Source organism: Zonotrichia leucophrys, chromosome 1, assembly GCF_028769735.1.
Source record: "Zonotrichia leucophrys gambelii isolate GWCS_2022_RI chromosome 1, RI_Zleu_2.0, whole genome shotgun sequence".
Lineage (NCBI taxonomy): Eukaryota > Metazoa > Chordata > Aves > Passeriformes > Passerellidae > Zonotrichia > Zonotrichia leucophrys.
The window spans coordinates 77,237,327-77,262,683 of NC_088169.1; the positions used below are offsets into that span (position 1 = coordinate 77,237,327).

At 34.6% G+C, this 25,357-nt stretch overlaps 1 protein-coding gene across 2 annotated transcripts in view; it reads right to left on the bottom strand.

Annotated features, from left to right (window-relative positions):
- The window catches only part of CNTN5 (contactin 5), a 607,907-nt gene that overhangs the window by 110,053 nt on the left and 472,497 nt on the right, over window positions 1-25,357 (bottom strand). For both annotated transcript variants that reach the window (XM_064718603.1, XM_064718594.1), the window contains exons 10-13: window positions 20,183-20,364; window positions 13,161-13,297; window positions 11,513-11,642; window positions 9,256-9,406 (exon numbers count right to left, since the gene is read on the bottom strand). In XM_064718603.1, the coding sequence (XP_064574673.1) occupies window positions 9,256-9,406; window positions 11,513-11,642; window positions 13,161-13,297; window positions 20,183-20,364 (600 nt within the window). The remainder of the gene's footprint in view (window positions 1-9,255; window positions 9,407-11,512; window positions 11,643-13,160; window positions 13,298-20,182; window positions 20,365-25,357) is intronic.

The window sequence follows — 25,357 nt, forward strand, 5'->3', positions numbered from 1 at the left end:
AGTGATAATGCCCAGAGACTCTGGCTGAGGTGACACTCCCATGTGCTGTACCGTTTATACAAGGATTATTTCTCCATCAGCAAGTTAAATAGGTGTATTCCCCCCGCCACAGTGAAGTCAGCTATCACAGAAATTATTTCATCCAGTCAATGATGTTAGTCTTTAAAACAGGGTGGCAGCATGCAGGCAGTGCAGCAGGACTTGCTGAAACTCCTGAGATGATTAGGGACTGCTTGGGACAGCTCCTTGAGGGAAGCTAAAATCTAGCCAGGGACTAACTGCTGAACAGCTAATCTGATTACATCCCAATGAAATCCCAGCTGGGATTACAAGGCAGCTTTTCATTGACTTCTGTGGGTAAATCATCTGCCCTAACTGGTGCGGAGCAAGTACAGGCAGAAAAATGAGAGGCTGGGTGTGTGCGCTGTCCTGGACACTCTGCTGTGAGCACCTCTCCCAGCCCAGGGCTCATCACTCCAGTCCTTCCTGGGCTGCTCTGGTATGTCATGATTACATCTGTATGACCTGCTGACAAGGGGATGATCTAAAAAATAAAAATCTAGACAACTAAGTTTAGGTGAAATAATGGGGCTATTTTTCACCTGAATTGGATTCCTGAATCTTTTCATTGTCAAGGAAGAGGCCTGATATGAGGGATGGCAATTTTGTCAGTTTTCACTGAAACTATGTCTAACTGCACACACAGACACAGAAAAGCAAGTCTCTTGCCCAAAGTCCACAAAGCAAGTATCATTTTATATTTCTGGGTACTGGACGTTTTCTTTAATCATGTTCTCTGTATGCAAACATGAGTGGAGATTGAAAGATGTTTAAGTGTGTGGCCAAATAAGTATGTTCTAAAAATTCATCTAAATGTGCTCAGTTAGTAAAACAATGCTGCTTTGGAACAGACTCCTTTTGTCAAGGGATGATCTTGCCATTTGTTTTTACTGTTTAGTCAAGGTTATCATTGTTTCCATTTTCTACTTTATAACCAGCTCTCTAATTCCCATTATGAGCCTGCCACAGATAAATTAGACCATGATTTACGCAAAAATTGAAAAGAAGTGACTTGCAGAACTCTCTCAGGAAGATTAGAGTTTCTGTCATGAACCTTCTCTTTCTTAATGTCCTGGGTATTTTCTTTCTTCACTACTTTTCAATCATTAAATTTTCCCTTGAGAATCTGAGGATGAGTGGTAGCATGAATTTAAGTGTTTCTATTCCCAAGATTTTTAGATGAGGTTTCTTTTAAGGGCAAATGATGCTGAAAGTCAGTTTGAAGAGCCTTAAGCAAAGAAAAACCTTTAGGCCACTGATGATTTGTCATATTTTACCTGCGTGGTGAACAAACAGGCAGCCATTTATAACAACAACAGAGAAATGAATCATATTTAAAATCAAAATTCATTAACTTTTTGCCCAAATGATAATTAGTTGTCAGCAGATATTCAAGACAGAGAGAAGAGATCAAATATCTTGCATTCTCAGCAACTTAAAATGGCTGATTTTTTGAGCTTTTACTTTTAATTAGGGCTATGGACTATACAGGGGATACTTACAGTTCAGTAACTGAGTCAAAAAAAGTGGACATGCAATTTCATGGAAATACTAAAAAGCAAGATCCTACAGGGTGGGACTCACCTCCTCTAGTATTAGTGTTTAGTTTGTAGGTTCCTGAAGAGGTGCAAAACACCCACATGTGCCTGATAGATATGAAAGGGTAATTATGTAAGCTGCCAAAGCAGCTGGGTGGCAGTGGGGTTATTGTAGGGAGCTGCGTAGCTATTTTCACACAAATAAATCTTGCTTGAATTGAAAATTGGTAAGATGTGGTGGAACACTTCTTCAAATACCAAGCCAATGTGTGAAGAAAAGAATGTATTTCTAAAATGTAGACATCAATACACTCTTACCTAAACATATAATTCTGATTTGAATCAAGACTTATTTCTCTAAAAAGAGTCAGCAAGTGTCCTACACAGCTGTATATGAAGTACTGTAGATAGTACTACATTAAGGACAAATAATAAAACATATTGTCTTGAATATTATTCTTGGAAAGAAAGACAGTTCAGAGAAGTCATGTGGAATCTCATAGAGATTAGTTTACTTGGATATAAAAAGATAATTTTTTTGGTATTCTGTGGGAAATGTTATTTGTTTAACTAATTAAAACTTGCAAATAGTAATTTTCTTTGGATATTTAACTGGGGGCACACAGTAAAGTCTTCAAACTGCTTAACAAATTGCCCTTGTTGTTGTATTAACCCTAGAGATATTTCATTACTATGAGGAAATAATGGGTGTTCTTATGAAAAATGGAATGGTAGTAGGCTGAACTACTCTGCTGTCTGTGTGGCTGATAACACAAATGCAAGAAACCTTGTGCCAAGAACAAGTCGAGCCTGGTGCAATTCAGGGACCAAGAGACAAACGAGAAAATGTGATTCAGAATAATTTTCCATCCATTTTACACATACACCTTCTTTGCCTTCACAGTCCATATTTTCTGTTCAAACAAATGATACCAATCACAGTTATACAGAACTGAAATTCTTTTGGAAAGCTACCACCATGATTATGAAGAAAACATATAATATATATCTAAGCCACAGGTTCATATTCAAAAGCATAATAGAACGTGTACAAACCAAAGCACTTTACAAAACTGAATACAGATTTTGCCTATAAACTCAATCTTTTTCTTGCTGCTGCTCTGAAAAACCCTTATTTTCCTTTTTGATTTTTCCATCATAATTAAGCTTAAAAGCTATTAAAATAGGAACTTCGAACGGAAACACTGACAGATCTTTAAATACAGTAGAATGAAGAGAAAAACTGTAATAAGAACCTGTCAAAACTGAAAAGGAAGGAGTTTGAGAGACCAGAAGACTGTAAAAACATGTCTATTTCTAAGGTTTTGAATGATGATATTTTTAGATTTAAGTGCTCTATGTGTTTCCGCTAATTACACAGCAAAGTGGGACACATGAAATATCTAGGCATACAGCACAAATACTTCTGTAGTTCAAAGATTTCAGTATTGACTTGAAGGTAGGTATAAAGCAATAGCATCAGATTTCCCTGTGTCTTTGTATAATATTCGCATTTGGAATTTAATGTTCCTATAAAAGATCACTTTCTTCTCTTTCTTTTCTCTGACTTCTTTTACAGCTGCTGAATGTTAGGGAAACATAACTGAAAGAAAGCAAAATAAAGCAAGCTTATATCAAGGCAGAACTGTAGCAGCCTCAATTCACTCCCTCATGTATTGTTACATGCAGCTAGAACACTTTGTCCCCTCTAGTGTCTTTATTCTAAATTTAGTACCTATAGACGATACTTCTCACCTAATGAGCACTGTTTAGTGTTCTCCTGTTCTCCACAGGTCAATGTATGGCTTGCAAGTTACCCACGGAAGACAAAGTTTTCTTATAAACAATTGCCCATATTTTTAATGTCCAGTAACTTCACAAATATCCATATCTCCTCATTTTCTGCATCCACTAATTTTATTTGTAATAAGGGAACAACTGTCAGGGCACTTACTATTAATATCTAGTACTTTGTTGTTCAATTTATAGCCTCTACAGACTTCACCATGGCTGCAAATCCATCCCAACTTCCTCAGGGCAGGCACAAAGTAAATGAAGAATATGGCAAGCAGAGAGTAACTTTGCAACAGGGCAATACACTCTGGGAAGGTTTTGTATGGAGAAGTGACATCTCCATTTTATGAGTTTTGGTGGCCAGGCAGGTTTGGCACGGATCTGAATGGAGAATTTCATGTGTCATGGAAGAAGCATTGATAGAAACTCATTATATGGCCATATTTATTACAGATCAGAGCCTCCCAGCTGTTAAAGGCACTGATCAAATGATGCACACACTCTGAAGGGATGAAGCAAGCAGATGTAGTCAGATGCTTCTCAGTGGTGCCCTGTGACAGGACAAGACAACGGGCACAAACTAAAACACTTGCAATTCCACGTAAACATCAATTCCGTTTAAATATTAAAATGGTTTTGGGTTTTTTGTGTTTTAATTTTTTTTGGTGTTTTGTTTTGTTTTGTTTTGTTTTTTACTGTAGGAGTGCTTAACTCTTGTAGGAACAAATTTCCCAGATAGGCTGCAGTGTTTCCCTCCTTGGAGTTACTCAAAACCTGACTAGTCATGACCTTAAGAAATCTGCTCCAGCTGACACTGCACTGACCCTGGGAGTGGACCAGGTACTCTCCAGAGCTCCCTGCCGCTCACTGCTGCTCTGTAATCCTTTTATATCATTCAGAAAAAAAGGATGGAGTTTTTACCCACTTGCAATCAACAAAATTACCATTGTGATTGTGTATTGCAATAATAGAGATGTTGAAGTTTGTGTCCTGGCGAAACCCAGTCTATTACTTTAAAAATATCTGAAATTCCCTCTGCTGCTTGACATACCAAGTTTTCTCATCTTATGTAAGTACTCCTTTAAAGAGAAGTGGAAAAAAGGAAGCTAATTGCAGCATAGAAAAAGTGACTGATTTGAAGTGGCAGGTGGAGTTTTGCTACCATTTATTTTCCCCACAGAAAGGCTTAGTGTATTTAGGTCTTCAGCAAGAATTAATCTGGGACATAGGTGGATCAATATGAGCAATTGCACAGTGGCCACAGAGAGAGTGGCACTATGCTGCCCTTGGTGATCTGTGGTGAGTCTGACCTTCAGAGAATGTTAATGCTTTTCTCCACAGCTCGTTCTGTGAGGTGAAGGAGAAATCTTAGGCTGTGCCACTGTGCCATATGGGAAGTAAAAAAATCCATAAACACAGAACTACATTACCAATGAATACATAGGTATTAGGTCATCCTTATATTTTCTTTTTTTTTTTTTTTAGATTAAATATTTATCTGCCCACAAATTACAGTGTAAAATAAATGCACAGAATTGGGACTAGGAAAGTCCTGCTCCCTCAGTTACTGATTTGTTGGTTAAACTTTCTTTCAGTGACACATTTTTTGCTTAAACTGTGCTTTTAAAAATTAATTTTTTTATTACTTGGTAATCTCAATAAAGAAGGAAAAAATAGGGACTTAAGGCAACATTTTCACTCCTAGTGTGTCTTTCAAATTGTTTTGTTTTAACTATAATTAATGGATATGTAATGGAAATAATGAGCTAGACTAAAAATTTAATATAAGTTTAATGAGGAGAATATTTTAGTTGTACGAGAAAGCACAAAAAACAGATGAACAAGGACTTATAAGACTTTTCAACACTTTTGACTCATCAGGTGTATCTGTTTAAACATCAACTGTAATCACCACTACAAAGCAATCTAGAAAATAAAAGAAATTTTCTTTAAGAAAATGAAGAAAAAGAGATTACAGCTCAGGTAGTAATGGCTCACAAAAATTTATGCAGTTGTAAATCATTATAAAATACCTGATGCCTGAACACAGGAACTTAAAAAATTTAAAAAATGGTTGTCCTTAATTTAATCGTTAACTTTGTTACTAGAACTCATGATTTATACTGGTGCAGCTGACACCGAATTCTGGTCCATTCTAGTGTACATGATAACATTTATTATCTACAAAACATCACTTTTGTTGCTTTTTTTTTAGTTTGATACGTAAGTTAACAAATGTGTAATTATGAACAGCCTTCTGGATGGCTTTGTGGTCTGGATGGGGTGGGTCTTGGTCTTGTTTAGAAGCCCACGCTAAAGTAGTAAGTGATGGTTTGATTAGACTTTAGGAAGTACCTGGTTGAAACATTTCAGAAACTTCACAAAAATATATTTTGGTCACTGAACTCTTACCCAAGGGTCTAATTCCTCCTATTTTGGTTCTAAAACAAAGTTCCAACCAAACAGTTTACTAAAAATAAATGCAAGAACTCTTTCTTCAGACTTTGGTCCCAATATAGTTCCCTCTCTTATAAAACCAAAACTACTTATGAACAAAAAGATTCCAAAGTTCTTTACAAATTTTTGTGGATGAAAATATTGTTCAAGTCAATAACCAGAACATACCTTACCATAGCCTGCCATAAATGAGACACAATCATCTACCAGCCTATGAGAATCAAGTACAGAGACAAGTTGTTAGGAAAGATAGCTACGAGTTTTAAATATTGTGAGATGATGAATGAAAATATGCAACTTAAATATGTTCTATATCCAGACCACTGATATTGGTGTTGTGCTCAGCTGTATTTTAATTCCAAAATAGAAGTATAACAACTCCCTTCCTTAAATTGTTAGGTGAAATTGCAGATGAAATCATCTTTGTTTGAATGTATTAATGACTCACTGAGATAACGATATATGAAAGAGACTTGAACTCAGTTCAAATGATGATCATTAAATGTCTTGTACCAGTAAGCTTCACAGACTGTGCCTTGATCTTTGGAAGTTCTAGTCTTCTGCATAAAAGATCTCCAATATCATATATTTTATTTAATTTCTTTTGCATCAGTTCTAGATCTTTATCTCTGGTTAACAGAATGAATTGTAAACACTTTGGAAACTTTATTAAATAACTATCTTTTTATAGGAACAACTTCATCATATTTTAATACATTTTGAGATTTTAAAACTTGGAGCCATGCTTTTATCAGCAAATAACTGACATATAATAACTGACATAACTGAATATCCTAATTCTTTTGGATCTATCTCCCAGACTTGCCACTCATTTGGAACTCAATTGAAAAACCCTGTTACAATATGCAGATTCTTTCCTAAAGGAATCAAATTACCTGGCTGCTCAAAATGATTTCTGGGGATCAAGCCTATCATAGCTATACTATGAATTCGAAGGGCTTGACCTGGATAATTTGTTCAAAGATAAAAGAGACCAAGAAATGAAGCTAATGAAGGCATTCCACAGTTATGTTCCCAAGTGCATGGCTTTCCAATGAATCTGAAACATTTGAGGCTTTCAGACTGCATTAAATTCCAAGAGCTTAAGTCAAGGTCTGACTGCAGTGAGGACTGTACCCAGCCATGAGCCCCACAGGAACAATCAGACTTCTCTTCAGTTACCTTTGGAAATGTTGCTAGAGGTATTTCTGTCTACCAGCTTTTGTTGTATAAAAAACACCTAAGGGGAAACAGAGTTTGGGAGACATGGGATGGATTATAGCAGACCCATTGCTCAAGTGAAATTTTTTCTTTGCTGTGGAGGGGAAGGTCTCTTTTTATTTATTGATCTTGCTAAAAGGATCAGATTCCTTTGCTGGGCTCACAGACTTCACAAAACTTAAACACAATGTATACTTGATACCCATATAAGAGAAAAAAAATTGTGACAGAAAAGAAGCAAATATATGATGGTGTTCTATTCTTGTCCTTCCTTATTACTTATCCAGAATGTTGCTATTCTTTTGCTATTTTTAAAATTGATTATTATTTTTTTATCTCTAAGGACTTAATAGTCCATGAGAACTCATCAAATGACAGTAACTAATTAGTATTTTTTTCCTAGGATTTTTATCAACAGACTATGAAGAAAGGCCACTTTTAAAGTATACTGATATGTTTACAATGTCAGCTTATTCATTTCTAAAATGTTTAACAGTGTTCCTTCCTCTCTTCCTCCCAAAGCATGGAGACTCACATATTATCTTCATTGATTTACACTTCCTTTCACAAATCATAGTAGGCTTCCTCACCTCCTCTTAAAAAGGCTCTATTATTTTTCTTTCAAGTATACTGTATAGAGACAGAACTAAATTCCCTTGAAACTGATATTCCTCTCAGCCCCACCCCTCTATAAACAGTAGATGCAGGGAAACTGCTGTAAATAACACAAGATAATTCTTGAACAGCTGACTAAATATTAAGTTGAACACAACTCTCTTCTTTCAAATATCTGGTATAGTTCAACCAGCATTTCATTTTCCATGTTTCATCATTTCTTGTTCCAGCCACTGTCTAAGCAAGCAAGTATCAAAAACTACAAGTACCAAAAAATGAAACTTCAGATCTATTGTCATAAGATTTTAACTTCAGAGTTAGGCTATGTTTGGACAGACATAAAGTAATTAGTAAAGTGCTTTTCTGGTCTTGGATTAAAATTTGATTAAAATGTGATTTACATGTGGTGATCAGAGAAACCATAGTGAGTTTTGTGGAGATGAGAGGAAAAGGTCATGTAGTGAAAAGTATCAACTGTGTAGGTCGAGCATAGATACATTAGTGTCACAATATTTGAAATTTTCAGCTCCTTTGTAATATAAATCTGTCATACTGTCAATACAAGAGATACAACTCACTCCTGTTAGTAAAACGTTGCATGTAATACTGTTTTGCTCTCTCCCCTTCAACAAAAAAAGTTCAATATGGTACAAGAAGTTACCCATTTTTCCTTCTCAGAATAAAACAAATTTCATGAGATAAAAATACAACATACTTGAACAAAATAGCTTTGGCAGCTAATGAGGACAGATGCACTCTATTGCTTCCCTCAGTGTTGTAAAAATTAAAAAAAAAGGGGGGGCTTGATTTTATCTTTCTGATTATACTACACAAGTCATTTTAAATTACTCCATTCACATACCACATTACCAGAAAGAGGAAAAGATTGCTCTTTGTACTTAAAGACCATGTGCAGAGTAGCAAAACTATTCCAGTGTACAGATAAGTAATCTTGTGAAGTGCAATTACATCTGGCATTTAACCTGCAGTGCTTAAACTACTTTTACCATACAAAGCTGGACAGAACTTATTTAATCAAGCATAATCTGTTAAACAGATGTACCGCTGAGTACAGAAACTACCAGTATAATTAAATCCTATAATGGAATTATATTTTCCTTCTCTGAATCATTTTAAAGCTATTCTTACACAGACTTCCATTGTGATCAAGCTATAAATCTGCCTTATTAAAAATATTTCAAATGAATAAGCACATTTTATGTCTTCCTGAATAGTTTGGCCTTTATGCTTTTGATATGTTCATACACTAGATTTGCAGTACCTCTACAGAATAATTGAAAGGTTTTTGAAATTAGTAACAGAAAATAGAGACAAAACTCCACAAACAACACCTTTTCATCTCTCTGCATCTCTGAACAATGTCAAGGTTTTTAATTTCAATATTGTGGAAACTATAAAGCCACTACCGTCAAACAAATCAGCTTGACAAAATAATTATGCCATACCCAGGCTAACGTTCAGCATGATCTTGTCACTTGCTGCATTTTTATATCCTATCACAGAATCCAACATGCAAACACAATTTTAGTTTACTGAACAAACTTCTGACCTCTTATTCTCCCTTAACACTTTGTCGCCTTTCTTCCAAGTGATAGTTGGCTTTGGGGAGGCTTCTGGCTTGCACTCGATGACAACTTCTTGGCCTTTGGTAACAATTATTGTTTTCCTCATTTGATTGAGCGGGAAAGTGGGAGCTGAAGCTGTTAAAAAGAAGTAAGTTAACTCTACAGAGAACAACCTGTTTCATTGTGTTCTAATAGAAGATTAGAAAAATATATTTGGGGTTGGGAATAGAATCTCAGTTTCTCTCTTTGAAATTATTATGTCAAAGTCAAAATTTTACAAAACATTTGAAATCAGCAGCCAGGATTACATGATAGGTTTGTAACTTAATCCAGGTACAGATTATTGAGAAACCTTTCACAGCCGCAGATTACAGTAAAACTACTTGTGAAATCAAACAACTTTAGAAATTAAATAATGCAAATGCAAGCTACAGTTTGCCCATCTCTTTTTTATTTTTAATCAAGAACTTGTTAGACGTAAATAGTTCAAAATGAAACAAAGTTTTAATTCTATACCAATCCAAAATGCACTCTCTAGAGTTAATGCTTGCAAAGAATATTAGTGTTAGAGAAATTTTATTGCTTTCACTTCTTATATTTGTCTGAATACTGGGAATTTTGAGAACTTCTTAATAGAAGATATTTAACCATAGTTGTTCTTAGTATTTCACTTTTTAAGAATTCCCATTTTACAAACAAAAGCTAAGATAATAAATACATTTTAAAATGTCATTAATTACTGTAATTTCACACCAAGAAGCTACATTAGTTCTCAAGTGTTTGTGTTTTTCTTGAATTACCTTTGTAAAGTCAAAGGTCCCTACCTCAGCTATACCTCACCTCAGGTACACCTCAGCTACACAGGGACATTACACTTCATTGCCTCAAATACGTAGGATTTTCCTTGCATTATTTTGGTTAATTCACATACCAGAGATATTTATATGGACAATTTATTCTGTTCTTTCCCTTTGGTAAGGCAGAAAATTAAACACGATTGCTTATTTAATACAATATTATGGTTAAAATTTAACAGGGGTACAATCTTACAAGTGAGAAAATGAAAAACTAATTTTACTGCAGCAATATACAGGGTCTGTTTCTGATATTAAAGAACATCAAAGAAAGTCTGCAAGTACCTGACATACTAGGTATACCTATTTTATAACAGGTACAAAAATCAAAGCCAAAGAATGCTGTAACCTGTAGGTTTGCTGACTGAATCACAAATGACCAAAAAAAGTGATGAAAAGAAAATTATCACTGGCCTTGGTTTTTAACTTTATGGTTATAAAGAAGTGATTTTATAACTTATCAGTGAAATTCTAATGTTGGCCAGCTAGGAAATAGCTGAAATGTACTAAAAAGGTTATTTACCTAAAGAGCCAAATGTTAGCTGAAACACAGTATATTTCTGCAATTATAGCTTTGTTACTCATTTGACTGGGAGTTTAAAGGAATGATTTTCATGTGCAGGTCTAATCTCTGATAGGGCCATCAAAAGACTTTGGTGGACAGCTTTCTCCCTGCTACGTCATACCCTAATAGAAATGATCTTACAAATCTGTCTTAATCCTCTGGAAGGGGACTTATCACTATTGTTCAACTGCATGTTGCTACAGTTTGGTTTAAGTGAAATTAGTGTTCAAAAGTTCTTCAATTTTTTCTTCATTAACTGCTTGCTTCAGCTTTTGGATAATGACATTTTTATCATATTTCCAGGTAACACTATGTAGTGTATTTGCTTCTCTTTGGAGGATATTCAGCCAGGTATGTAATTGATATTATTAAATTTGTTTTGGTGATTTCATAAGGAGTTTTTTGAAACTAAGATCTTGCAAAATTACCTTTGAATAATGGCCAAAGAAGAAATAATAAGTTAATTCTAACAGAGATTAAAGTACATTTGCTTCCTCTAAATTTCATCTCCTGCACATATGTTTGAGGGAGTAAAAAATATTTTTCCATTTATTTGAACTGAAATTGCCTTATGTGAGAAATATTCACAAAATGCTACAGAGTCAGTAATATATGAATGACAATTTTTAGTTAACAGAAGGCCCAATGCTCTCTGGGGCAAGAAAGGACTCACCCACACATAAGTAACAAGAATAAAAAGAAACCACTTTTATCTGCTCTGCTGTTTGGACTGGCAGAAGCTGTTTCTTGTCACAGCAGTCTAAGAAAAGAATGAATTCTCAAAAGGGGAGAAAGGAAAGTTATTCTTTTCCAAATACTCACCTAAAACCTTCAGCTCAGCACTGGCATAAATTGTACCATACTTATTTTCTGCTAAGCACTGATACATTCCAGCATCTGAGACATTCACACTATGGATCATCAGAACACCATTAATCATCTCAATCCTGCTCTGTAATAGAATTAAGAAACATTAAAAATTATTCTATAAAAGCAAAAAGGAAATGGAAAACTGCTGTGTTATTAGCTTAAGGTGAAGCAACAGAAACAAGTTTCCTTGGGCTTACCTTAATCTTGTTATACAAAAAATTACAAGAACAAAAAGTCAAAAAATATTTGACAGTAAATATTTTCAGATAAATTCATTATATTCAAAGATTCCTTTATTCTGTTTATTTGTTTGTTTGCTGTTACCCTTACATAATTTTTAAAAGCAGCTCATCCTGGGAACTTTAAGGAGGCAAGAAATAATTTGTAGATGCAATGTGTCTGATGATCTTCAAATAGATAGCAAATGTTTTGGTCTCAGTAATGGTGCTATTTTCATAAAAGGAGATATATGAAAGATTGCTTGCATAAGTAAGAACTAAAGAGTCCAATTACTTTCATCATTAGTACAAATTTCTAATTTGAAAGGCCAACTAGCAGAAAATAATTACCAAAACTGGAAGAGAAGGGACATCAATAACTGTTTATGGAAGGGAGTATTTAATGAAGCTATAGTATGAATAATTTGAACGACTATAAAACAAGTCTAAGTTTCATTACAACAGTTGTTGTAAGTTAAAATTGATAAGGCATAAATTATTTGGGAATGTAAAGGAAACTGTGATAAAAAATTCACTTTGTTGTAAGCCCTCACCCATCTCAAAGTAAAATTCAATTTGAAATTTCAGAGCCTGGAGAAACTAATGGTTTGGAAAATCAGAGAACCAAAAGTAGAGATATTTAAATTGCTTCAATTTCAGCACTAATAGCTCCATATAAAAAGGCAGAAATGAATAGAGTAACCTTATTTTCAATGCCCCACAGCTTCAAAAGTAAACTGTTTATATGTTTTTTTTCTGGTTGTTTGCATAATTGGTTGATGTTCCCGGATAGATAGAAGGGACATTTGCTGAAAAGGAAGACATTACATCTTTTATATTCATAAATCCATTTTGTTGATTCATTTGCAAATATAGACATTTTGTCCCAGAACTAAAACAGCTAGCTCTATTTTAATCTGGAAAAATAGATTAAATAAATTTACAAAACTTTTCGTTACTCTAAATAATTTGAGACTATAAAATTAAAAGGTATTAAGCAAAAAAATCCACATGATGTGGGATGATTCTTTGATGATGCAGTGAGAGAAACAGAAAAATGTGAAATAAAAGACAGACCCTGCCATCAGTGGTCTTTTAAAAGAAAAAAAATAATTTAATTTATGTCTAATTCTAAAATATATCAGGTGATTGTAGTAAAACACTTTGCATTCTAGGGGTCTTGCACAAACCATTTTAATCATCTTCATGATAAATTCTGTTACTATCAGAGAACAGACTGAATTGAAAATGTAATGGTCATCACACTTTTTGTGTTAACCAAACAGTAATTTCTGAAGAACTTTTCTATGCTTTCTTTAACTGACTTTTTCTGAATGAAAGGAGAAGCACCCAACATAGAGGTGATTCCTTGTCTTGTGTACCTGTGGCCAGAGAGGAGCTCCATTTTTCAACCAGCGATAAGTGGGCCTTGGCTTTCCAGTGGCTTTGCATTCCCATCGGAGCGGCTCTCCACTGTCTAGTTGGGTGTCATTGAGCTTCTCCACCCAGTGAGGGTAGGCTGCAAGGAAAAATCGCCATTTTAGACTCAAAGATTATAAAGCGGTAAGTCTCTAGCTGATGTGCAAAGACCTAATCAATTAAAAAGCTTAAATTAATGATCTTTACAAGACTTATATTACTCTCAGAAAAAAAGTACACTAAAAAATAAAAAAGGCCCAGATCAACAGAGATGGTAATAAAATTAACAAACTCCAAACTTTAAAGGAAATGCTGTAATGCTACCAGGTAGTAAGCAGTAACATAACCAACAATAGAAACTTGCCTGATTTAATAAAGTCCAATGAATTAAATTGTAGTACTATATATTATTGGGTTCATTATTCCTGAATTTAAGACAAAGGTTTGGTAGTCACAATAGAACGTTTAATGATTCACAAGACTTAGGATAGTTGAATTGTGATAAGGAGGTTAATTGCCATAGGTTGTGTTTCATGTACTTTTCTCAGTTTACAAAGAAATCACTATTTATTTAGCTAGGAGTGATTGGGAATTTGGTAAGGTATTTGCATATATTTTTGTTAAAGTGTCCTAAGTTTAATTCATGTTTCAAGTGAGAAAAAGCTTTTAATGCATTTAAGCAGAAAACCCATGAGATTTCCATCATCCACCAGGAGCATAAGTACACAGTAAATCAATCTTAAAACAGTCTTTTTATAAAGGCAGACATTTAATAGCTGTATATGTGATCACTAGTACCTAAATTCAAGTAATAGTCCATCAAAAAACAAGAAACATGTTTTTCAGAGAAGCAGAACTTTAATGTGGCAGTCAATCAGATAGCTATTTGTAGGATATTATAATTTTCAAAACATTATATGACTCAGTGAGAAACAGAGCATTGATATATAGAAATAAAAATGTATGCTTAAAAGCCAGCTTTTGGGTTTCGTACTGTAGCCATATCACTTTGTATAACACAGAAGGTGATAGATGACAATAATTAACTTAAGGATATCAAATGCTGGTTTAGGATTGTTGTTGTTGTTGTTGTTTGTTGTTTTTCCAAATCATAAAGAATAAATAGCTAAAAGGCACAGCTAAAGGGATGTAAAATTCTGCATGGTGTGAACAGAAGCCCAGATCTGTCATAACAAAGTCTCTGCTTTGTTATGACAGACAATTGATAATATACTTAAACATGTGGAATTGAGTTTAAAAATAAATCTTTGAATCTAGCTGAAATTTGACTGGTCATCAATCAAAGACATGAGAAGATATGAAAAGGCATGACAGGTGACTAACTGCTTCTAGCTTACATCCTGTGCATGGATGATAAAGAAAGTGAATGAGGTGTCTATCATTCCTAAGCAGGTAATAGTCTGCTTTAGAGTCCCAGACCAGACATGTGTCAGAAGCTAGAAATATTAGAAGAAGTATCACACACTTCCTTTTTGGTAGAGGAAAACAGAGAGATTGACCCAGCCCCACTCCCAAAGCCAAGACAAAAAACTTCTGCTTCCTTATTTCCCTTATTACAGTCAAGGCAATGCATGAAATTCTCCACATGTGCTCTGCTGTGCTGAATTTCTTCTTTCTGAAGTTATAATAAAGGATCCACAAAAATCTGCAGAATAAAACAGGTTTTGGGAGACCCTGTTTATTTGTTCTCCATTGTCCTAAAAATATAATTTAATTGTATTGTATAGTTGCTGTTCTAATTTTGAGTGCTTCAATACGCAAAGGAAGCATGCTGAGAATAAATAGTTTCCTTTGAAAATAACTACATTAATATTATTCTGGAAGATGCGACAGTTAAATGTGTAGCAAAAAAGTAATAAAAGACAGCCAGTGGCACCATAAAATCATGCAGTTTCAAAGAGGAACTAAGCTGTTCCTACTTATATTTACTTATTTTCATTATTTTGCTTTTCTGTAAATTTTACTATTTGACCCAAACTCACATTTCTATGTTGAGTTTATCTCATCATGAATTTGAGTGTGCAGAAAAGGGTATGCACATTTTTACACTGAAACAAAGCTGCCCCAAGCCTGGATGCAGACTTGTCCTCTTCAGAACTGCTGTTCCCTACCTTTTGTCTGTGGCTGTCTTGCCAAAAAAAATGTGCCACAGGTATTCTTCTGAAACTACAAACTTGCAAATCACAGTGGCATGACTGATTGGTCAGAACAACCTTTTTCCATTAGTAGAGGTATTTCTACTCTGAATTTTCTCCTCGTAGCCTAAGTGGCCTTTGGAGTCACATTTTTCAAGCTGTTGAACTTGCCATCAGTGAAGGCAAGATTCCCACCCCTCTGAGAATATAATAGAAAAGTAATAGGTTGATGTAGCTGGAATAGAGCTAAAAGCATGATTGAGAGAAATACTGTTCATCACTTTTTGGCTTCTATTTCTCTCTATGTACTCCTTACTTTATCACAGAGAATTCCCCTCTGCTTGTTAGCAAGGGTCACTCCCCATAAAATCTTAACCCTTGTTCTAAAATCCTATCCGTACTTTTAAAGTTGATGCATTTAACTGAATGTACAACCTCTTACTCAATGTAACATTTTTGGGTCTTTTTTTTAACATAACCCTGATATATGTGTATGAAAAGAAAACTTCATTCCATAATCACACTTTATTTTAATTAGAAAATTTAGCCAGATTTTAAAAGTAACAAGTCCTTTTTTTTTTTTTTCTTATAAATGCAACACTCTTCTTGGGAAAAAAAAAAGGTGTCTGGTTGTTTTTTAATCTATCCAGTGAAGAGCTTTGGGTTGACTGTGAGAAGAGAAGGATTTTGCATTTTAGTGTTCAGTAGTCTTTATGAGTGCTGTGCCAGAGCTCTATCCAGATTCTGAGATACATCCATCCAATCCATGATTTATTTTATGCTGCATTTCTGCACTTGTTTATTCAAGGATATCAGAATGTTTATGTTTTGTAAACATAAATTTGAAATAAATCTGCAAGCTTACAGGCAGATTTTTAAATTGTCTATGCAGAATGAAATTAAGGTGAAGAAAATTTGGATTATTTCTCAAAATTTTAAGCACTTTTTTGTCTGAGACAAAATAAACACAAAATTTTACATAGACAAATAATTTAAAATAATGTTCTAAAATTTGAATGAATACAGAGTTTGGGAAGAAAAAAAATTATTTTCTTGTATATGAGATTAATTGGGAAGAGTTAAGCAGAAGAAGCATATTTAGAAAGATAAGTGAGAAAATCAAGATAGAAAATTTAAAACTAATTTACTTTTTTTACTACAAAATCTCTTCTCTAGCCAGTTTTACTGTGTGGGACTAACCTGTAGTGGCAGGAGTGGACATTTTTCCTGTTCAGTTTTTATAGGGAAGTAATTAAAATAGATTTTAAAATCAGTATTGTCAATTACACTGCATTACAGAATATTCCTGCTGTCAGGTGCTTGTTCCACTCTTGTGTTATGGTGAGCCTTCCCTTCAGCTGCCAGGAAGGCACTGCTATGTGCAGAATGAGGGAACTGAGATACAGCCAAAAGAAAAACAGCCAAAAATGTGTTTTTATAATCACTTCACATCACCATCCCCTGCTGATCCTGGCAGTAGTGAGTAGGAAACATAGAAAAAAACCCAAAAAGTTAAGAGTGAGAGGGAAAGCAGGAATTGGTCATCCCAGTGTTTACCATTAGGAAAATGCTGTTAGCAAAAATTTGAGGAGAAACGAAAAGGCTAATAGCAAATTTATCCACTCATGTTTTAGTTTTTGCGCTCTCTTCTATTAATCAATTTGAGCTTGAATAAAATTTCCCAGAAACTTACAGGATGAGCAGATCACTTGGGGGAAAATCACACCTCTCAAAATAGGTTGCAACGCATAAGAGGATTCCTGGCATTGTAAAAATTATGTTATTAATGCCTACAGCTGAATTTCCACTAAGTGCTGAGACTACAATAATCTGAAGTTGTCAGCATCCAAAACAGTGCTTTCTGAACAACATCCAAACTGTCAGCTGCATCAGGCAGTCATGGAGTATCTGGATTGCAGCAGCAGGTAAGAAGCAAGAAATCACTAGTTTGTGATTAAATGTGACTAGACAGGCAGACTGGGTGTCCTGGGCTTTCTCCAAAATGCTCTGTGGTGACCCAGATCAGATGCAACTGACAGGATGAAGAAGATTCAAACAGACAGCAAGTGAATTCCTACAGAGATATGCAAATTGTGAGACCGCAGTATGACACAGCTGGTCCTACAAACTGCTCGGAAATTTTACAAGAAACCCCTGGTAAAGAAATGACGGCCCATATCTGAATTTCTGAGCCAAAGTAATCATTGCCACCTGGAGGAATAAGATGTCAGTGGAAAGACAGCGAGCTTACAGGTAAATAATTCATGTTGACTGTTGTTATGAACAAAAGGTACAGCAGAAAAGGCCGTTTCAGATAATGCCCCTAAATCCTGCAATACCAGCTGTCAGCAGAGGAAATTGAGTGTTTTGTGAAGTAACATTTGGCTCAATTTTGTGTAGAAGCCTTCTCACACAAGCCCTCTCGCACCTCTGGAAAGAGTAGCCAGGGTTTGTAGGCCGGTGAGACACACATGCTCTCTCCATGAGCACTGAAGGCTGGGAGTGGCTCCATGGGGAGTATTTTATCTTGAGGCCAAGGAAAGGCACCTGTTGGGGGCTAGTAAAGCCTGTGCTTCTTGTCCTGCTGTATTGGAGTTCACTGCTGGTACTGTACGCCTGAAAACCCTCTGTAATCTGTTCTGACCTTGCTGCCTGCTGATGCAGATAGGTGAAACTTAATGTGCTAGTCTCACATATCTGTTAATGGAGGAGTGAGACAATATGAAGTGACCTCTCTTACTAAAGTGTTAAAGAAATTGTACTGAATTACTGCAAAACAAAACCCCAATGAGCTAAATTTGTGCTTTATCCCTTAAAGGCAGAGACTATAAAAATATAACTTAGACAATGGTAGAGAATGAAAAATTAATATTTCTATCTACACAGAATACAACAAAACTAACATTGTAAATGTATTCCATGGATTTGAGTAAGAGCTTTATTTCTGCTCAGAGCAAAAGGCTTATGAGAGATGAAGAGTTGTGTAGAACACTCTATCATGTTTGTTGTCATTTTATGCCACAGACCTGCATGGTGCCCTTGAAGAAATAATTTCATTTTATAGCATCTTACCTTCTCTCTTGAAGAGCACATTTTATAGTCTTTTAACTGTGAAAGAGGGAAGCAGTGATAATTATAACACTTTCATACACTGCTTTGGCATCTAGTAGTTTCACAGCTCTAAAAAACAGGTAGGAAGTGTATGAGATGTGTGGGATACATCTTATAACTCAAATTAAATTTCCTGAATGTCTTATATTTTAAGAAACATTGTAGAGAAAGACCAGCTGCTAAATTCCCCTGGCCCTCAGGTGCCTGGCAGAAGCTGCGATACTTTCATGGAAGTAATTTTTAGCAAGAATTTGAGAAATACCAGTGGAGTATTGTCATAGTAGGAAGCATAGAGTAGGTGCTGGGCTTTTTTTGACTGTTGTTTTCAGCAAAAGTCTTATAAAAACTTTGCTGCAAGTGCAAGATGGAGAATCTGGAATTAAATGCACAGACTGTCATCTTAACCATCACATAATTTTTCCAGTAAATACAAAAAATTGACGAAAAAAGGCTCCCCTGGTCTCTAGGTGGATGAGAATCAAAAGCAAGGAAAGAATCATGATTCAGAGATATGCTGGAACACACTAAAATCAACTGAGTTAAGATAAAGACATTGGAAAGCCAGGGGAGACCAAAAATTGATTAGGGTCCTGAAAATATTGACATATGTGGAAAATAAACTAAATATACTATCCTGGTCTAGAGTTATTTGATGAGAGTGTGTAACAAATACAGAGAATTCTTTATATTTACTGATGGGGAGAAGGCATTAGAAGCCACTGGCTGAAATCAGGAAAATAAAAAGAAAATTAAGAGGAGAAACTCCATAGACATTTCTATCTAAACTGCAGCATTTGGAATTCTACTGGCTGGGATCTTTGAAGACAGAAAACAATTCAGTTTGAAAGATCTGTTGCATAACCTCACACAGAGGACCTTTAAGTCCTCTGCTAAGCATTTAAGGTTGTAGGGTTCATGGAATGATACAAGGTAGTGTGACTTAAATTGATTAAAAGTAGTGGGACTCAAGCTTACGTGTGATATATGCCAAACTTTAACTTGTAAGTATTCATGGTATGCAATACATAGGTTTTTTTTTTCTGGACCCTAGAAGGCAGAAACAGTATAATATAGAATTCATGGGGTTTGTCAAATATTTTTATTTTCAGAGTTCCTTTTTTATTTTCAACCTGATGCGTGACTTAATCTTTTATGGACATTCAAAAATTTTTTTTTGCTTCACTTTGTGAAGATCAGAACTTTTGGAAATTGTGCATGCCTTGAAAATTTTCTGGAAGAAACAAATCCTTCTTAAGTTCTCATTCCAGTACAAGGAACTTGACAAAGCTCAGCACCCAAGCGTGGCACAGGTTAAATGTTAGTAAAAGCATGTTAATAATCTTAAAACATTTACAGCATTGTTTTCTGACAGATAATTTATGTTTAGGTTGCTTGTCATTGTTATATCCTAATGAAAAGAAATAGACTTTCAAAATTATAGCTCTATGCTTTAATTTAAAAAAAAACAACAAATCCCATATGAAATTATATTTAAGTCAATTCTTCAAAGAAGTCAACATTATTTACGTTTCAGACCTTAATGCAATATTAAGGAATACTAATATATACCTTATTTCAAAACTATTGTTGGTATAAGGTGCATACTCTATATATCAAGGTATCTTGTTTCTGCTGAACCTTGGAATGCTTCACGTGTGACCAAAGCCTTAAGTGTGGACAAAGCATTTCAGGACAATGCTGTGTGCAGTTACACTTACTGTAGACTTGTAGCTGTCCTCTGAAGACATTTCTTCCACGAGAGTTTTCAGCCTTACATTCATACATTCCTGAGTCCTCGAGCTGCACATTAGGTATTTCAAGCACAGCTTGGGATTTTCTCAGGCGGGCTTTACTTGGATTATGACCATTAACTTTCCTCCAAGAGATTGTTGGAACAGGGCTGAAATATTTAGTAAAATTAATGTTAACACTCTTCCACTATTGAGAATATAGATTCTGTTATCTGGTAGTTTAAACACTTAATAATCTAAGTAGCAATAAAGCATAATCACAATTAAGGTTCATATAATGGTTGATCTAGTTCACTTTCTATAGGGAATCCTTAATAAATGGATTGCTACATGGAATGTGTCTCTTTCATCCACAGGGGAGGCTGTTTCTACCGAGATGAAATAAATCACTAGAAATCACCCTCTCAAGAGTTTCTTTAGGACTATATGATTTCCTCCTGAATGCTGCCACTCCATAGGTCAACAAAAATAACTTCAAAACTTGGATGAACTTAGAAAATTCCAAAACATCCCAATTTTCCTGTAATGAAAATGTAGTTCAGCTCAATAAATAAAAATATCTGTCTAGGTGAGGAATTTCTTTTTTAGGTAAATTTAAGTGACCACAGGTTTGGAGACATTTTTCTTACAATATTATTCAAATTACAAAAATGGTTGTATGACAAGACATGTTAATGGCACTGCTGTTCCTGTCACTGTCTCACAGCATTACACTCTTGCTTGTGGCAGCAGAAGGGTTTTTCACTGCAACTTGCTGTTCCACAGAGGTCTGTGAGGACCCTGGATCACTTACATTCAGACTTGGGGAAAAAATGCCTTAAAAAGTGTTTGTACTCATAAAATTTTCTTTTTAGCTCAAAAACTCATCAGCCATTGTGCACCCAGTGGGCTTTATGCTACAGACATACATTTTTCTAAATATGGCAGGTATTTAAGAGGGAAAAAAAATAGAACTGTTAATAAAAAATATTTGATTGTGCGCTGAAAACTGGTCTGCTTCAGGTACTCACAAGAAGCTTGGAGGACAACATAGCAAAACTGAACTTTTGAAAAACATATTTTGTATTTATTTCAAGTCTACGTTTAGATATAAACACAGGGCCTTGTGGCAATTTTGATGAGGAAAAGCACTTCATAATAGTTCAAATATATTTAGTTTATATTCAAAACCACTATGAATTGCTGTCATCATTTGCTGACTTTCACTTGCTATAAATGTAGGGAGTTTCATTAACAATATCACCTTTCTCTAAATATTTCAGGGTATCCAGTTTGAGGCACAAAAAATAAGCATGTGACTAGCAAGTTCTGGTTATTCTTCAAGCTGTTAGAATCACATGCAGTAATGTGAATCACTGTAGTTGTATTCAAACTTGCAGACAAGATGCTCCAAATTCTAGTATTTTATAGAGATTAAGACAATTCCCAAACTTGTACCTGATTATCAGAAGATTTGTCTAATTTTAACTCCTGAGTGCCACAGATCCCTGAATTTTATTGAGCCTATTAACATCATTGCCTTACAAAACCAACACATAGTCCAATATGGAATTAATTTTAATATACCAGAAAGAGAAAAGAATTATTTTTCTTCTCAGTTTGCTGCACTGATTAATTAACCTGACAAAATGAACTTTACTGTGAATGTGTATGTATTCATCTCTGGCACGTGGTTCCTGCAATATCTCATTATCATTGCAAAATGATCTTTCATCACTGTCCACCACAGAGGAAATACTTGTATGGAACAGTTTTTGTTTCTCCTTGCTAAGCCAAACAGTCTGGTCTCTTCTCTCCAGCACTCCAGTTATGTATATATTTTTCTTTTTATAAATGTTTTTGGATCATGTGATAGGTGGGGATTGAAAGACCTCTTTTTTTATTTTTTCCCCACTATCACCATAGAAACTTTGTATCTTTCTCATTTTGAACCTTAAATTAATTTCTTGATGACTGATTTCAAATTTTGGTGTCTTGTGGGTTTGGTTTGGTTTGAGGGCTCTTCTACAGATTGTATAGTTCTGATTTGTAAAGTTTGTTTCCTATAAGAAGTATTTTACATACTTTTCAGTTAAAGACCAAAAGAACTTCCCTTTCTTATCTGATTAAAGTACTTCAACATGTTAAATTTTAAATATGAAGGGCATTTTTTTCTGATGCACTAGCAAAACTTTCTGTCTTAGTCCCATCAGTTATGTAATCCCTTTCACATCCTTAACTACACATTTTATTTGCTATACTTTAATACCTGTCTGTATATATCAGATGTAGTAAAAATAACAATCTTAGTTTCTTCTCTCCCTTCTTTAGCTCTCATATTTAATTCCCTATTGCACAATTTATTCTGATATTCAAATTTAGACTCTTTCTTGAGTGACTTGTGGAGATTGTGCAAGTTTTCTGTTTTACATTCAGCCTAAAGGGTTAACTCCTTGTATGCTTGTCCTCTTTTTATATTGAATATAATTGTGTCATGATTTCTGGCTGCAAAGCATTCACCATGGACAGATAAGAGTGTAACTCTTATTTATCACAACACAAGTCCACAGTAGGAATAGGAATTCTTTATGTTGGTACAGTGTAATAGGACTCAGCAACTGCTGCTTTATGACTAAAATGAGTGTGCAGATACATTTTATTTGGGACATTAAGGGTGTCATGCTTGCTGCCTTTTGATAGTTATTTGGCCTTCAGCCTTGCTTCCAGTAAAATCAGTGATAAAAATGCTTTTTGTCTATTGTCATGGAGGAAAATGGGTTCTGCTGAATAGTATTAATGAAAGAATTTTTTTGGTAGTATATATTTCTGAGAAAAATTCAAGAGCTTATAAACAATGAAAATTGTCTCATTTAGCTGCTATGAGATTATTCTGAAATTCCTGTATTTGGAAACATTCCTTTAAATTATATTAAGCAAATTTTTAAAAATTTGCTTTTGTGTTTTCTGCAGCAAGTAAATGTGTATAACATGCAAACACAGAGGAAACTGGTTGTCTGGTTCATAAGGAAGCATATTTTAAAACAATTCAGTTATTTCTTCATCAGTATGAGGTAGTAAGTGGAAATTTCCAAGGAGATAAAGTTACTTTAGCTGAGCAGATTTAATGATTTCAAAGGAAAGTACTCCCATATTGCAAATCAGTATTTGCAGAAAACTTGTAGTTCTGTTTAATGAAGCTTATTTTCCTTGCATAACTCACAAGTGACATGAATTTTACATCTGAAATAAAATATATCTATACCTATCTCTCCTCTGTGACTTCTATGAGAATTAAATGAAACATATGAGTGAGAATGTGAAAGAATAAAACTGCATGACTGTTCTAGAAAACTCCTGAAGTTCACCATAAAAAACCAAAAACATATGCATATTTTTAATCTTTTCAAATGATCCACAGCTTTTTGAAAAATAGAGTAACTGCAGAATTATTTCTAGCATTAATATGAGTTTAATGTAATATGGATAATTACTGAATCTTATAACCAATATAACCCATTTTTATTTTGGTCCCAGCAGATTTTTATGGGAATAAAGTTTCCTTGTTTATTGTCACAACATCTACATTCAACTCCTGTGAATAAATTTATTTGAGCTTCAGTTGAGTTTAAAGACAAGATTTCTCCTCATTTTTGGAAAAAAAAAATCATCTGAATACTACTGGTAAGTCCTAGTACCACCAAGAAAAACCTTATTTGATTTCAGAAATACCATCTTTAAACTTGTCATTATTCTGGATTGAAATAAAAAAAATAAGTGGTCCATGGTGACTGGGATAGACATCACTGTGGGCTTGTACACTTTGAGTTTGAAGAAAATATGAGTCATAATGTTACCTTTGCATTTGCACACAAGAGATTGTGAGAGTTGGTTTTCAGCAGTATGTTTTTTGGGATGAGTGCTGTTGAATTAGCTGTAATGCTTCACAATTTTCAATAAAACATAGAAATAAAAACATTTAAAAAATTATTGGAAGTTGTTCTTCTTCCTGTCAATTTCATATGTGAAAGAATTTTATGACATACCTAAAGTCCATGTTTATTTTGGGAAAGGGGAGAGGAAGAAATAGGAATAATGTCTGAAATTTAAATTATCCTTTCCTTGGATCTGAGCTCTAGGATTTCAAGAATATTTTAAATAGGAATGCATAGATTACTTTTTCTATACTTGGTTGGTACAGATTGATGTGATATTTTGAAATATTTTATCTACGACAGTAATTTCAATTCCGCTCCACACAATTTCTCTTTACCATGCATCACTGTTCTGAGCTGTGTCTTCAAACCCACAGGTGCACATCATAATATATCTTGTAAACCTCTGCATGCCAATGGGGACTAGAAAGAAACCCTTTTCCTTCTTACACCTTCCTGTCTTGCAACTGTATTGAGTATCTTTCATTATTATAGGATAATTATGAGGTTAAAATGTTGAGGATTTCAGGAATGCCTATCAACCATGGACATCTACCTTTAGAATGTCCCATATAAATCTTTTCAGAGTTTTATGAGACATAATAGCCACTTTTCCATTCATTTGGTTTTTGAAATATAGTTAGAACTGAAATGCATGAAATACAGCAGCCGTGAGTATGGTGATTTAAAAATTAAAAGAGAATAGAAGCAAATGATGATGATTTTGAAGACAGTGTACAGGAACAAGTCCAGGTCTGCAAGTCTCCTCAACAGATGCCCATGACTGTGCTGAAAATATCTATTGCATATATGAGTGTCATGTATTAATGTGGACATACCACCACTTATCACCACTATTAGCTTGTTCTTTATGGCACAGAGCAAGGACAGTGCCTGCTTGGCTGCATATCCAGCTCCACAGCATTTTCTTCACACTTTAAATGATGGCATGTTAGAGCATCTCTAGCATCTAAAATAGTGCCATGTATAAAGATGATTCATTTTCTATAATGGTTCATTATTTGCAGTGAATTATACTCCAGAGTCGCTCTTTACTGGTTGACCAGAGACTAAACTGATGTCTCACTCTTCAAACCTAACTATTCAACAGCTAAATTTAGATAATGTAGCTGTCCATACCCTAAGTTAGATGATATAATCAACAATTTTGGTGATTTAAATGTTTTTCCAAATTCTTAAATTAGAGTTAATCACGAACAAATGAGTGTGT